The sequence below is a fragment of the Anomaloglossus baeobatrachus genome, chromosome 1 (assembly GCF_048569485.1).
Source record: "Anomaloglossus baeobatrachus isolate aAnoBae1 chromosome 1, aAnoBae1.hap1, whole genome shotgun sequence".
NCBI lineage: Eukaryota > Metazoa > Chordata > Amphibia > Anura > Aromobatidae > Anomaloglossus > Anomaloglossus baeobatrachus.
Window position 1 is genome coordinate 627418777 of NC_134353.1, and position 15244 is coordinate 627434020.

General features: G+C 44.5%; 1 protein-coding gene across 1 annotated transcript in view; it reads right to left on the reverse strand.

Annotated features, from left to right (window-relative positions):
* AUH (AU RNA binding methylglutaconyl-CoA hydratase) overlaps window positions 1-15244 on the reverse strand; it is a 337001-nt gene that overhangs the window by 15865 nt on the left and 305892 nt on the right. Inside the window, exon 7 of the mRNA XM_075340685.1 lies at window positions 7042-7229. Within this exon, the coding sequence (XP_075196800.1) occupies window positions 7042-7229 (188 nt within the window). The remainder of the gene's footprint in view (window positions 1-7041; window positions 7230-15244) is intronic.

The window sequence follows — 15244 nt, forward strand, 5'->3', positions numbered from 1 at the left end:
ACCTATGAAGTAAAGGAACATACTAGGATTGCAAAACTGTTGATAACACCTTTACTTTTCCAATTTCATTATTAAAGTATATTTAGTTGTCTAATGGATGGAGATAAGTACATTAGCAAATGTCACACAGTGTACAGCATGTTCTACGTCTGTTCCAGACGTAATGCTTCCCTGTAAATCTGTAAAGCACAAGTTCTGCAAAACAGAGATTTATCTAGAGCAGCCCGTAAGCTGCAGCCCTGACGGAACTGTAAAGGGAGCGCATACTCATTCATTTTGGCAAGAAGATACTACAGATATCTAGAGAACGGTTTTTCCTATGTATTCAGTGAAGTTCCATATAATAAAAAGATTCCTGCCTTTACATGCCTGCCTGGGAACTTTATTTTATAATATCTTATTAAACTTGTGCTTAAAGACTCACGAGTCCATAGTCCAGCAGCCACTTGACCAGGGTCCTGAATCTGTTATCTCATCTCTACTTTCATCTATCTTAATTGGTTACTTCAATTTTTTTTTGTTTGGCCCATGACTTTCAGTACAAAGCCATAAGATGTGGTGATAGTAAGGTTAGTGGCCATACAAAGGCAAATCTACTCCTACCACCCTCCCACAGGCTATGTGTCTGTATGAGCTTCTTGACATATATATGCATGGTATTTTGAAGGCCTACCTCCTGTTGATAACACTCATGTACGTTATGTTTGTTATCAGAGATCACATTGTGGATTGATTGCCTCGCTATGGCTATGTTCACACTTTTTGGTCAGAGTGGGGGGTTCAAAAATAGCAGTAAAAAAAATGCAACTGAAATAAAAGGTGTGAATGCAGCATATTGCTTTAAAGCTTTGTCTATTAGCGACAGGTGCACGGCTATAAATGTAATATACAATTGCATCTCAATAAATTAGAATATCCTCAAAAAGTTAATTTATTTCAGTAATTCAATACAAAAAGGTAAACTCATATAATATATTATACATTTTTTAATGGCCTTTTCTTAACAATCTTATCAAGGCTGTGGGTTTCCCGGTTGCTTGTGCAACTTTTTCTACCACACATTTTACTTCCACTCAACTTTACATTAATATGTTTGGATACAGCACTCTGTGAACAGCCAGCATCTTTAGCAATCACCTTTTGTGGCTCATCCTGCTTCTGGAGTGTGTCAATGACTTCCTAAGATTGTGTAGCCTACTGAACCAGACTAAAGGCCCAGTGACACACAACGAAATCGCTAACGAGATCGCTAACGAGATCGTTGCTACGTCACAGTTTTAGTGACACAGCAGCGATCTCGTTATGTGTGACACCTACCAGCGATCAGGCCCCTCCTGTGAGATCGCTAGTCATTGCTGAATGGTTGGAACCATTTTCTTCAAAGGCGATGTCCTGCTGGGCAGGACGCATCACTGTGTTTGACGCCTACCAATGCCCTCCTAACACAGTCCCAACGCCTGCCGAGACCCTTATACAGGTCGCTGATCGTTACTGTGTCATTGGTAAGATCTGACTGTGTGACATCTCACCAGCGACCTTCCAGCGACTTACCAGCGATCCTTATCAGGTCACGTCGTTTTCGGGATTGTTGGTAAGTCGTTAAATGTAACGGGGGTATAAGAGACCATTTTAAATGCTTAGGAAGACTTTGCATGTGTTTTGTGGTAATTATTCTAATTTTCTGAGATAATGACTTTTGAGTTTTCATTGGCTATAAGCCATAATCATCATCATTAACAAAAATAAATACTTGAAATGGATCACTTTGTTTGTAATGACTGGATATAATATATGTGTTTCCCTTTTATGTACTGAATTACTGAAATAAATTAACTTTTTGAGGATATTCTAATTTATTGAATAGCACTTGCATGTGCTGCTTCAATCCGCTAGATTCCTCGAGTTGGTTGTGAGGTAGCGTGGTTGGCTGCACAGCAGAAGACACGGGATCCAGGCACCAAGGGTCACAGCACACAGTTTAATATCCAAACAAAAGTCCACAACAGTACACATGTGCCTCTCCGGCAGAGAACTCAGGGAGTTTTGTTCACTCCCTCACACCCGGCACACCCGCCCTTGTTCCTGTTTCCTTTTAACCCTTCCTTCAGCCTGTAGGGAAACAGCATTAACCCTGGAGTGGAGTTACTTTCTATCATGGAGTGAGCACAACCGGGGCGAGACATACCGGCCGTCATAGATAAGCCCGGTCACAGTCTCACATACCCCCCCCCTCAGTTCAAGTGTGCGGGGTTGAACTCCCGCCATCAAACACGGGCCGCGGGACAAGGCATAGGCGTTGCCCTGCAACCTACCGGCCCGGAGTTCAACCGTAAACCGGAAGTTCTGCAGAGAAAGGAACCACCGGGTAACCCGGGCATTCCGTTCCTTGGCGGACCTCATCCAGACCAGCGGAGAGTGATCCGTCACCAAGCGAAACTGCCGTCCCAGCAGGTAATAGCGTAGGGACTCCAAGGCCCACTTGATCGCCAGGCACGCCTTCTCCACTACGCTATAATTCCGCCTGGGAGGGGTGAGCTTCCTACTTAAGAAGGTGACGGGGTGTTCCTCCCCCTGAACTACCTGAGACAGCACTGCACCCAGGCCGACCTCCGAGGCGTCAGTCTGTACTATGAACTCCTTCCGGAAATCAGGGTTGACAAGAACGGGCTGTCCGCACAGGACCCCCTTCAAGGCCCGGAAGGAGTCCTCGGCCTGTGGAGTCCAGCGCACCATGACGGACTTCTTGCCTTTGAGAAGGTCCGTCAAGGGGGCTGATAGTCCCGCAAAATCTTTTACAAACCTCCTGTAATACCCCACGATACCCAGGAAGGCCCTAACCTGCTTCGTGGTCAGGGGTCTAGGCCACTTCTGGATCGCCTCAACTTTGTTAATTTGAGGCTTAATCACTCCTTGGCCTATTACGTAGCCCAAGTAGCGGGCTTCCGTGAGCCCCAACGCACATTTCTTGGGATTAGCTGTCAATCCGGCTGTTCGGAGCGCGTTCACCACCGCTTGTACCTGTTCCAAGTGGGTCTGCCACTCAGAGCTGTAAATAATGATGTCATCAAGGTACGCTGATGCATACGCCTGGTGGGGTTCCAGCACCAAGTCCATCAACCTCTGGAACGTGGCCGGAGCGCCATGTAACCCAAAAGGCAAGACAACATAGTGGAAGAGACCCTCCGGCGTAACAAAAGCGGTTTTCTCCTTGGCGGACTCCGTCAGTGGCACCTGCCAGTACCCCTTGGTCAGGTCGAGCGTGGTGAAATATCGCGCCTGTCCCAGCCTATCAATCAGCTCATCCACCCGGGGCATGGGGTAGAGATCGAACTTGGATATTTCGTTCAATCTCCTAAAGTCATTGCAGAACCTTAAGGAGCCATCGGGTTTTGGTATTAGGACAATGGGACTAGCTCATTCACTCCGGGATTTTTCGATGACCCCCAGGCGTAGCATTGTCTTCACTTCCTCTGATATGGCTTGTCTTCGAGCCTCCGGCACCCGGTATGACTTCAGGCGTACCTTCAGGTGAGGCTCGGTGACAATGTCATGTCGTATCAGACTGGTCCTACCAGGCAGCTCGGAGAAGACATCGGGGTTCTGCTGAACCAGCCGTCTGGCCTCTCGCCTCTGTGTCTTGGTGAGGGCTTCTCCAATCCTTACTTCCGGTTCGTCCTCTCCGGAGGTCGTTGGAGCCGGATGTGAACGACCCGAAGAGGAGGGAGATGGGGAGAAAACAACCATCAGGCTTTCCCGTTCCTGCCAAGGTTTTAATAGGTTGATATGGTATATTTGTTCGGGTTTCCGCCTACCGGGCTGCAATACTTTATAGTTGACCACCCCGACTCTTTCCTTTATCTCGTAGGGGCCTTGCCACTGAGCCAGGAATTTACTCTTCGCCGTGGGGATTAAAACCAACACCCGATCCACGGGTTTAAAGGTCCGCACGGTGGCTTGTCTATTGTAGCGGCCGCTTTGCGCGGCCTGAGCCTCCTGTAAATGCTCCTTCACAATTGGCATGACCGCGCTTATGCGGTTCTGCATTCCTAAAATATGTTCAATCACACTTTTATGGGGGGTGGGCTCTTGCTCCCATGTTTCCTTTGCCAGGTCCAACAATCCCCGGGGATGTCGCCCGTATAACAATTCAAAAGGCGTAAACCCCGTGGATGCCTGTGGCACCTCTCGTATGGCAAACATCAAATAGGGAAGCATCATATCCCAGTCTTTCCCGTCTTTGGAGATCACCCTTTTGAGCATGGTTTTCAGGGTTTTATTGAATCGTTCTACTAACCCATCCGTCTGAGGATGATACACAGACGTACGCAACTGCTTGATCTGGAGTAGCCGGCATAGCTCTTTGCTTACTTTAGACATGAATGGGGTCCCCTGATCCGTAAGGATCTCCTTGGGCAACCCCACCCGGCAGAACACAGCAAACAACTCCCGAGCTATAAGCTTCGCCGCAGTATGTCGGAGAGGTATCGCCTCTGGATACCGGGTGGCATAGTCAACGATCACTAGGATGTGTTGGTGCCCTCGAGCGGACTTTACGAGGGGCCCCACCAGATCCATCCCTATCCGTTCAAAAGGGACTTCTATAATGGGTAACGGTACCAACGGACTGCGAAAGTGGGTCAGGGGTGCGGTAAGCTGACACTCCGGGCAGGTTTCGCAGAACCGTTTTACCTCCCCAAAGACCCCGGGCCAATAGAACCTTTGCAATATTCGCTCCTGCGTTTTCTTGACCCCTAGGTGGCCACTCATCAGGTGTTTATGAGCCAAGTCGAGGACCCGCCGGCGATACGGCTGGGGCACCACCAACTGCTCTACCCCCACGCCCCGTATTTCATCTACCCGGTAGAGTAAATCCTGCTTAAGAGCGAAATGGGGGTACCTTACCTGGGCACCGGGCAGCTGTGCCACCCCGTCAACTACTGTCACCCGACTCCGGGCATGTATTAATGAAGGGTCCTGGAGTTGGGCTGTCCCAAACGTATCCGGGGACGCCTCCAACTCCGGGATGGGCTCGACCGTCTCAGCCTCTCCTGCCAATACCTCTAGGGGCGACCTATCGGGTTCACATTCTGTCCCTATCATGGGGACCCCTACGGCAGGCGTCCCGGATTCAGGATTGTAGGGCTCAGGTCCCGGACTGACCAATATCTGAGGGGACTTAGGAGGTCCCTTCCATAAAGTCCAAAAATAGGGCAGATCCCTTCCTAGGATCACGTCATAGGGAAGAGTATTAATAAGTGCCACCTCATGTTGCACCTGACCGCAAGGTGCTGTTATGGTGACAATCCCCGTGGGATAGTCTCGGCGGTCCCCATGTATGCAAACCACCCCCACGGTACGTCCTGTGGCCTTTACTTTAGCCCTCAAGGTTGATCGCACAAGGGTCACTAAGCTTCCGGAATCCAACAAGCCTGTAACCGGACATCCATTCACCTGTATTTGGCACAAGTGGGGCTCAGTCTCTGGGGAGACCAGGTCAGCGGTACACACCACCTGAGCATACATTGAACCCCGCCGGGTAACCCCACAATCCATGGGCTCCGTGGTGAGTGGACACTGGGCTTCCATATGTCCCACCCGCTGGCACCGCCAACATCTAATAGGGAAGGAAACCCCCTTGACGAGTTGTCGTTTAGGGTATATAGCCTTCCGGACCTCAGGGACGGAGGGCGCGGCCTCAGACGGGACGGTAGCGGACTCCTGCCCCGGTGTCAGCGGTGGGTCCTTGGCCCTAGGCTTGGAGGGGCCGAACCGACGAGCGGTACGCAAAGTCTCAGTGTCCCGTATCAAGTCCTGCGTAGCCACATGCCGCTCTACCAGGCCCACTAATTGGTCCAGGGTACTTGGGTCGCCCTGTCCTACCCACCGTTGAATGGTGACGGGTAAAGTGCGCACAAAACGATCAACTACTACCCTTTCCACCATTTGCGCCGGGCTCAGAGTGTCAGGCTGCAACCACTTCTTTACGAGATGCAACAAGTCATAGGCCTGGGAGCGTACGGGTTTGGCTTCCTCATAGAACCACTGATTTACCCGCTGAGCCCGTACATAGGTATTCACCCCCATCCGAGCAAGTATTTCGGCTTTCAGGGTCACATATTCTAAGGCGTCCTCGGTACAGAGGTCCAGGTACGCTTTTTGGGGCTCCCCCGTCAGATAGGGCGACAATACCTCAGCCCACTGGGGGGTCGGCAGCTTTTCCCGCTCGGCCACCCGCTCAAACACCGCCAGGAACGCTTCCACATCATCCCCCGGGGTCATCTTTTGCAACGCTTGTCTCACCGCTTCCCGGACGCTGCCGTCGTCACCCGGTCCCGGGGTTGTTGCTGCCGGTCCAGCACGGATCGACTTGGCCAGGAGAACCATCTGTTCTTGGTGCCTTTGTTCCTGCAATTTTAAAGAGTGCTGCTGATGATCCAACGACCGGAGCAGGTATGCATTGATCTGTTGCTGCTGCTTTAGTATTTCCTCCATGGCGTCGCCGGGTTTGGGCTGTAGTATAGCCGCTTGAATCCAGGACATGTGCTATCGGGTCACCAGAAATGGAAGCTACACCTCACCGGGCTGGCATGCCCGCATTCTCCACCATATGTGAGGTAGCGTGGTCGGCTGCGCAGCAGAAGACACGGGATCCAGGCACCAAGGGTCACAGCACACGGTTTAATATCCAAACAAAAGTCCACAACAGTACACATGTGCCTCTTCGGCAGAGAACTCAGGGAGTTGTGTTCACTCCCTCACACCCGGCACACCCGCCCTTGTTCCTGTTTCCTTTTAACCCTTCAGCCTGTAGGGAAACAGCATTAACCCTGGAGTGGAGTTACTTTCTATCATGGAGTGAGCACAACCGGGGCGAGACATACCGGCCGTCATAGATAACCCCGGTCACAGTCTCACACGGTCTTCATTCTGGCTCATACAATCACCTCCCCCCTATTTTGTCCATATAACCTAATAATTTACTAACATACTTATGGATAAACATACATTTCAAGTTCAGTAGTTTTCTCAAAACTATATTACCTGAGACACGAATTCCTTAGCTAAAGCAACAGCCCTTTGGTAAGCTGCATCTCCTTCATCATTTTGTTCTACAACATGGCTGACCAAACCAATGGATTTTGCTTCATTGCCATCTAAGACGCGCGCTGAGAATATAAGCTCCTTCGCTAATGCAACGCCAACGACACGTGGTAGCCTCTGTGTTCCTCCTTAAATAGAAGAAAAGATTTATAGGTTTTCATTTTTATTTCTCTTTTGAAATGGCAAAATGGACTATAGACTGTGATGGCTCATTTCCTGTTAATCGTGCCGTTTGGGAAAATACCAGTTCTAGTTACACATTGACAAAACAGAATCATTTACATAAGACATTAGGGAAAAGTGATTATTGGACACAGTGATGAGAATATGAAGGATGCATATGTGCAGTATTGTGAAAGACGTACGTAAGGATATATTACATCATCTCTCGAGAACAGTATTTCATGTGGTGAAAACAAAGAGCTTTAAGATAAGCAATGAAACCAACTGACTCATGCTTGTAATGTTTAACCTCTTGAAATCTCCAAAATGTCTCTCTGACTTTCAGACCTGGAGATTTGTATATTTGTATTCGAACATGTATCTTGGTAGAAAAAAACCTGAGAAATATGAATGTTCTCTAGGGAACATGTATGTTATCTAATGTGATGAGTGGGACTGCAGCATAACTTGCTAATTAATGATCTAATTAAATAGTTGCACTGCAAAGTCGTGCACAAAAAGAGATAAGCTAGCACACAACGTATGCATACAGATGCATGCCACTAATGGTATATGTGTTTAACCATGTACAATCATTCATGGGGGCCCAGGGTGATACTGACACCTGAAAAACAGAGTATGATGATGAACCACTCTTCGGATGGAATACAATGTAATTTCCAGAAATTGATATAAAATAGAGAAGTATAAGTGGTTCCTTTCTATATATATTTCTTTATGGATCTTTATTAGCTTTGGCTCAGAATACTAAACCTATTACAGTGAATATGCTATCCAATATTGTGACAGCATGTTATAGAGCAGAGCGATGTATCATTTTGGGAGAACAGATTCACTTTAACTTATATTTCATGTATTTAAAGGGAATCTGTCAGCAGATTTTTGCTATGTAATCTGACAGCAGCATGAAGTGCATGAGGTAGGGACAGAGATAGGAGTTGTAACAGAATCAACGTTTTCTCTGCTGTAGTCATAACAGAGCTCAGAAAGCTAAACCCGCCGATACCATCGACTGTGCGTGTTCTGTATACAAAATGTATACTGACAGAGTGCTGTTAATCAGTTATAGGGGCGAAGTTGGACCAAGGAGCATGTGGCAGCTAATCAGATTGAGATGATCTCATGCTTTTATAACACTGAATATATTCAAACAGAAATACACAGCCAAATAAGTGACATATCTCTGTAATCAGGGTCTCAGCTCCTATACGTACCACGCTGCTCTCAGAACACATAACAAAACCTGCTGTCAGATTCCCATTAAAGTCCCTGTTTATTCTTTTCAGAGCTCCAGTGGGTGGTCTTATCAGTAATTGACATCCTTCCCTATGTAAGTGTGCATACATTGTTTACCATCAGTAACCAAGTAGGACCTCCTACCTGACCAATTAGAAAAATCAGCAGAGATTTAAATGAATAAACTAAAAGTTATGCTTAAAGGGAATCTGTCACCAGGTGTTTGCTACCTAATTTGAGAGCAGCATAACGTAGGGGCAGAGATCTTGATTCCTGTGATGTGTCCCTTACTGGACTGCTTAGTGTAGCTTTCATAAAAATCACTGTTTAATCAGTAGTAGATTATCATTAGAGGACTACTTGGCGTGCTTCCAGGTAGTCCAGCACATTCATGAGCTCTATATAACTGCTACATCTGCAGCAGGGAAAACATTGATTTTATGAAAATGACAGTAAACAGCTCAGTAAGTGACACATCGCTGGAGTCAGGGTCTCGGTCTCTACATTATGCTGCTCTCAGATGGGGGGAGTAAAAACCTGGTGACAGATTCCTTTCAATTCTGCTCAATATTAAGTGATAATATTAACATAAAATAAAACTTATAATGTTTTTATTAATATGCGAATATTAATATTGTGCCAAATTAATTTCAGCTTATTGGTTCTGGCCTCCAAATAAGAGATGAGCAAACCTTTGGAAGTTCGTTTTGGCAAATACTGTCGAACATTAAAAAAGTTGCGTGTGTGACGCCAACTTGATCCGAACCTCAATGGAAGTCGTAACTCACTCGAACTTCAAACTTTTAGGTAGTTGTTTTTCAAAACTGAACCTCAGGTTTGTTTATCTGCACTCCAAATCAGTCACTGTCTCTGACGGGAAAATTAATTGCCCACTCCTGCACTAGGTCCAGACAGGTGCTTTTTTGTACCCAATGACAACGCTACACCACCATGTACTAACAACCACAAGCATAATAGATATCAATATTAATGCGTTTACTAACCCTCTAAATCACTATAACCAAGCCAAGATACATAAAATACAACTTTTAATTCATTATAGTCTACAAACATAAATTTGTATTAATAGACCAGACCCTAGACCACCAGGATCATTCAGTAGAAGCTGTTCAGTTACCTTGTTCTGCTAGGAATATTAGTTATTATCACTAAACTTTCAACAATTACATTTTAATAGGATATATTTACAATGTATGTACATACTGGGTAACCATATGCCCAGTAGTGTGGAAAACCGCTATATTGGGAGATAAAGTTATAACATAGTGACTACCGTATGTATACATACCTAACAAAGCTCCTGTCACAAATGCACACAGCTGGGACACTGGCTTCTAGTTAGTAAAATGGGTCCTTTTCCAAATGTCATGGGTGGGCACACTCCTCCTACGTCTGAAGATTTGTGCAGACATGAAACACACTCTGAAGATGATGGCGTTATTGTATGTGTACATGTTCAGTAGTTAGTAGTAGAGATTTCTGCACCATTTTTGCAACTTTTTTCATGCATTTTTCAATGAAATTCAATGGGTGAAAAACGCTGCAAAAATGCTGAAAAATTGACATGCGACAGATTGTTTTCTGCACCAAATCTGTACTCAATATGTGCACTACACCTCAGTTTTCTCATTGACTTTGCTGGAATCATGATTTCCTTGCAGTTTGCATCAAAAACCATGATAAAAACACACTGTGTGCACACAGGCTTACAGTAAACACGAGCTACAGATGTTCGTTTTCATTTTACTCCTACTCTAACTATAAATTGTGGTGTCTTTTCCATAGATGGCACTTCATCATCACCTTGTGGTTGACATGTCCTGAATTAACATTAAAGAAATCTCGCTGAAGTTTTTGTGGAACACAACACCTGTCTTAACAAGTACATTAATATTGAATATTTCCATAGAGCTTAAAGCTCCACTGCAGAGGTTTTTATCAGCTCTGAAGTGGCGCTTTAAATGTAAGCCTCCTGTCATATACTGAACCTTCTGGTGTCTTCACCTTTTACCGATGCCACTCCGGTGCCATCTTGTGACTGTAACGTCTGACTGGCCGGAAGTCAGAGTTATATCACAAGTGCTCAATGCACATTTACAAGAGCCAGAACAAGGCCAGAAAGAGGCTCTCATCGAGTTGTACTGAGTTGTGACCTTCAGAGCGCTCCAGCAAACACTGGAGCTGCCAGGAGATCACAACTCGCTAGGAAATGGGCATTGAATAACATGTTAGCACACCCCTGTGGCTCTGCTCTGAGGGCGAACTATTGCACTGCAACTAGGCCCTGCGCTCATTAGCATATCAATAAGGATCTTTAGAAACTTTTTCTACAGATCCCTTTATCTATGTTACTAGATACATGGACAATTGGGCAGGGATTAGAAATATGCACACAGAACTGTTCGTGGTCCTGGGTGCATATTGGACCTGACAGGTTCAGTTTAACAACAGGCTCCCAAATGCATTAGGCTGAAGCGGCTGTCAATCAAGCATGATGTCAGCAGTGACACCCCGCTAACAGAGCAAAGCAGAATAGAAGGAATTGCTCTGTCTGAGAGAGATTGATGCAGGGTAACACAGGCAAATAATTAGCAACTTGAGCGGAATGAGTTCAGGAACTAACGCTCTTGCGACTAGTCCCTGCTTATCAGCATATCATAAAGGATCTTTAGAAATACTTTTTCTACAGATCTCTTTATCGATGCTACTAGATGGTGGGACAGTTAGGCAGGGATTAGAAATATGCACCCAGAACTGCTCGTGGTTCTGAGTGCATATTGGGACCTGACAGGTTCACTTTAATCAACATGATATCAGCAGTGTCACCACGTACACAGAGCAGAGGGATAGAAAAGGAACTGCTCTGTCGACACAATGTCACAGGACGCAGGAGCAGCAGTCTCTTTGTCTGATATTTGCTTATATTCTATCATGTAACACCAGACAGGAGTGTGCTCTGTCCCCCAAATACTAATGCAGTTATGATTTGGGGCATACAGAAACCACAAGCCATAAATGTGATGACAACTGCCATATGTAGCCAGCTACATAGTGATTATGAAACTATTACAGCTTAGTGGAATATAGGGGAGTCATATGCCCTCCATTGAAGGTTTCAAAAAAATGCAAGTAAATATGTTAGAAATGTGGAAAGTACCTAGACTTTTCCGCAGTACTCTCCTTGACCTTATTAGAAAGTGAATTGCAACACTGTTACTGAGAAATACTTCCTTGTAGAGGGTAGGGTGAACATGTTTACTCTAAGATACAGCAAATACCTAAAAACCCTTAATACTGGTACAAGTTCAAAGTAAGTGGAATAAATTGTCCAAAAATATTTGTCTATGAAATATATATTATATATAACATAACAGAATATTATGTTAGAAAGGGCCACTGTGCTTTACTAGTGATATGTGCACTTGTTCCCGGATTTGCTGCGAGTATCAAGACTTGGATTATTCCAATGATCAGCAAGTAGATGTATGATGATGTAGCTATATATCCCATAACTTTGTTTTACAAAAAAAGCTTTTATTGATAGATATAAAAATTAACCTGTGACTTGTTAAAGGTGATATTAAAAGTTTAAAAATATAGTATCAATGTCTGATTAGTGGGGGTTCTTAGCGGTGCCAGCGGTGGCCGTAAATGCACAATTACGGAGCTGCACAGCTCAGTCTGTGTTGTGGCGGAGGCCAGGTAATGCCCATCCACCTCCTAATCAAATCAATAGGGGGCAGATGTGCAGTACCCGAGTGCGGGCACTATTCTATCAATGGAGCTGTGCAGCTCCATAATTGTGCAGTTCTGTCCGACACGGACATCGAAACAGCTGATCGGCAGGGGTCCTGGGTGTCGGACCACCATCGATCAGACATTGATGACCTATCCTTAAGAAAGGAAACATAAAACAGGCTACTCGTTCAATAAAAATCTAAAAACAATTCATCAAACATCATTGATTTTGGTTAATTAGACACAGAAATTGCTGCAATATGGTGGATTTACCCAATGTATTAAACTGACTGGTGCATACAAACAACCAAAAGGAACTGTATATTTGTATATTTAGGAAGACTGTGGCTGATCACGTGTCAATTGTTTTTCGTAGAAGACAAAGGGTTTTCCCATGAACAAAGTTAATTTGATTTTAATCAATAGATATTGGAAAAATGATAATTTCCACAGCCATTACACAGTATAGCAGGGATACATATGTAAGATTATCTCAGCACAGAAACATATCTAATGGTGGAAAATATTATTCTAAGATCTATTGTTTAAAATGTACCTTGTTCATGGGAAAACTCCTTAAAAAAAAAAAAAGAATTCTAAGTATATTCTGGATATTTTTTTTAATGAAAAATGCTCAGATACTGTATGTTTAAAACATTTACAGATGTCATACTCACATCACCGATCCCCCTTCACTTCGGTTCTGGTTCTACCTGGTATCTGCTTCCTGCTGCAGCGATGGCAGGCAATCACAATGGCGTTCTGCTGCAGTCAGCATCTGTGGGATCAGTGAGGTGAGTATGGCTTCTTTTATTTTTAGAAAGCAATCTGAGCATTTTGTTTTAAAAATTGTACTCCCCTTGAAATAATGTTATATAAAAAGATTATACCTAAAATAACCGCTGAAGTTAAAAAAGGAGAATATACAAAATACTGTAAAATTTAGTTCTGGGTAGAATATTATGGTTAATGGCAAGATCCAAAATCTTCAGGGATCTAGTATATAGGGAGTCAAGTAAACCATGAACTTACTGAATGTACTGGTGACCGTTCTGTAATATTCTCAATGATGGTAAACAAATAAAGGGGTGTTCTCAAGTTTCTAAGTTAACCCATATCCGTGGGATAGGGAATAACTTTCTGTTCTCTAGGGGTCTAACCATTGTGGCCCCAGGGATCCTGAGAACCAGGGCACTGAAGAACCCAGAGAACCCTTTCACACATCAGTTTTTTGGCATCAGTCACAATCCGTTTTCTCGACGGATCCATCGCAGATTGTGTCAAAACTGATGCGACGGATCCGTTTTTCAACGGATCCGACTAGCTGAGGGTTAAATAATAATTGGGGCATGCTCAGTTAAAAGAAATTGAATCCATCGCCGGATTCCGTCATTTGACGGACGATGACGGATTCTGCGCCCATAGGCTTCCATCCTACCAAACGTCGGACAGCGACGGATCTGTCGCGGTCTGATTTTTCGACGAAAACAAAACACATTACTCTGAACATCATCTCCGTCGGCCGGACAAACAATTTTTGACGGATCCATCGAACGACGGATGAAACATGAGGCCATCTGTCGCAATCCGTCGTTAATACAAGTCGATGAGACAAAAAACGGATCCAGCGGCATCAGTCGCGGAATCCATTTTTTTCAACATTCAACGAATTGTGACCGACGGCAAAAAACTGATGTGTGAAAGGGACCTGAAGGTAGCAGAGGTCGATAATGAAAACTGCCGCTCCATTCATTCTAATAGGAAAGCCGAAGATCAGATGAGCCCAGCATATGGCACTCTCCAGTGTTCTTATTAAGAGTGAATGTAGCAGAAGTACGCATGATGAACTTTTGCTCCATTCAGCCAGGGCTCTTCAGAGCCCCGATTCTCAGGAATAATGGGGACCACGAAGGTCAGAACCCCAGAGTTCAGAAAATGATATAACTTCCTAACACACTGCCTCATGTATATTTTAGTCCTTAGGACAAGACAGTAGGAAAGCAAAAAAAACAAGCAATCTCAGACATGCAACAAGGATTAAAAAAGAAGCGATTATTGTATCAGAGTCAATTGGTGCTTATTGTTTACAAATGTATCTTCCCATGTAAAAGGATCCTAAGAAAGAGTTATTAATTACCCATGTTTCCTACTAATAATATATAGGAATCCCTTTTAATTCACGATAATTATCCCTTTAGGAAGCATGGTGACTAGGAGTAATCTGAAATGAACCCAAGTGAACTATATAACCCATCACATAACTTTCTGGTTTCAGGTTTCTATAAGCAGAGTGAAAAAAAAACAACTGACAAACAGTTACAAAACTATTACACAACAGCTTTATCTTATGGGAACAGCATGCAATTCTGCTGAAAGCAAACATGGCAGTAACATGAAGCAATATAAGTTAACTGGAAATGAGTTCACTACTAAAAAAAAAAATTATCTTAGTGGTAGTAAATGTAGATTCAATGCCATCCAAAGGCTTTTTTTTCCAGCTTTTATGATTTGTAGGGTGATTACTAAGTATCAGGACTCTTCCAACACAGACAATGCATCACACATAGCAAACACATTACATATGTAAGCGAAGAGTGGCCAAACATTAACAGATTGAGGAAGGGGAATGTAGAGGAAAGGTTACATCAGGCTACAGCACGTAGACACTGTACTATGCATTGTTCGGTGTCCCACTCCTTACAAATTCCACAGCTTATATACAGATTGTTATTACTCTGATCAGTCCCTGTCCCCAGTTGGGGCAAAGGAAGTCAACCTGATTCCACCTTCTCAAAGGAGTTTCCTCTACTGGCTCCCCGAGACACATCAAGAAATGATCTATCTGGCTAGATAGGTGGCGTAGGACACTGCCCTTATCTCCCAACGTCAACAACACGAACCTACAGAAAGACACGTACTGTGTTACCAACCGTCCAGAAATTCCAGGACAGTCCATAAAAACAGA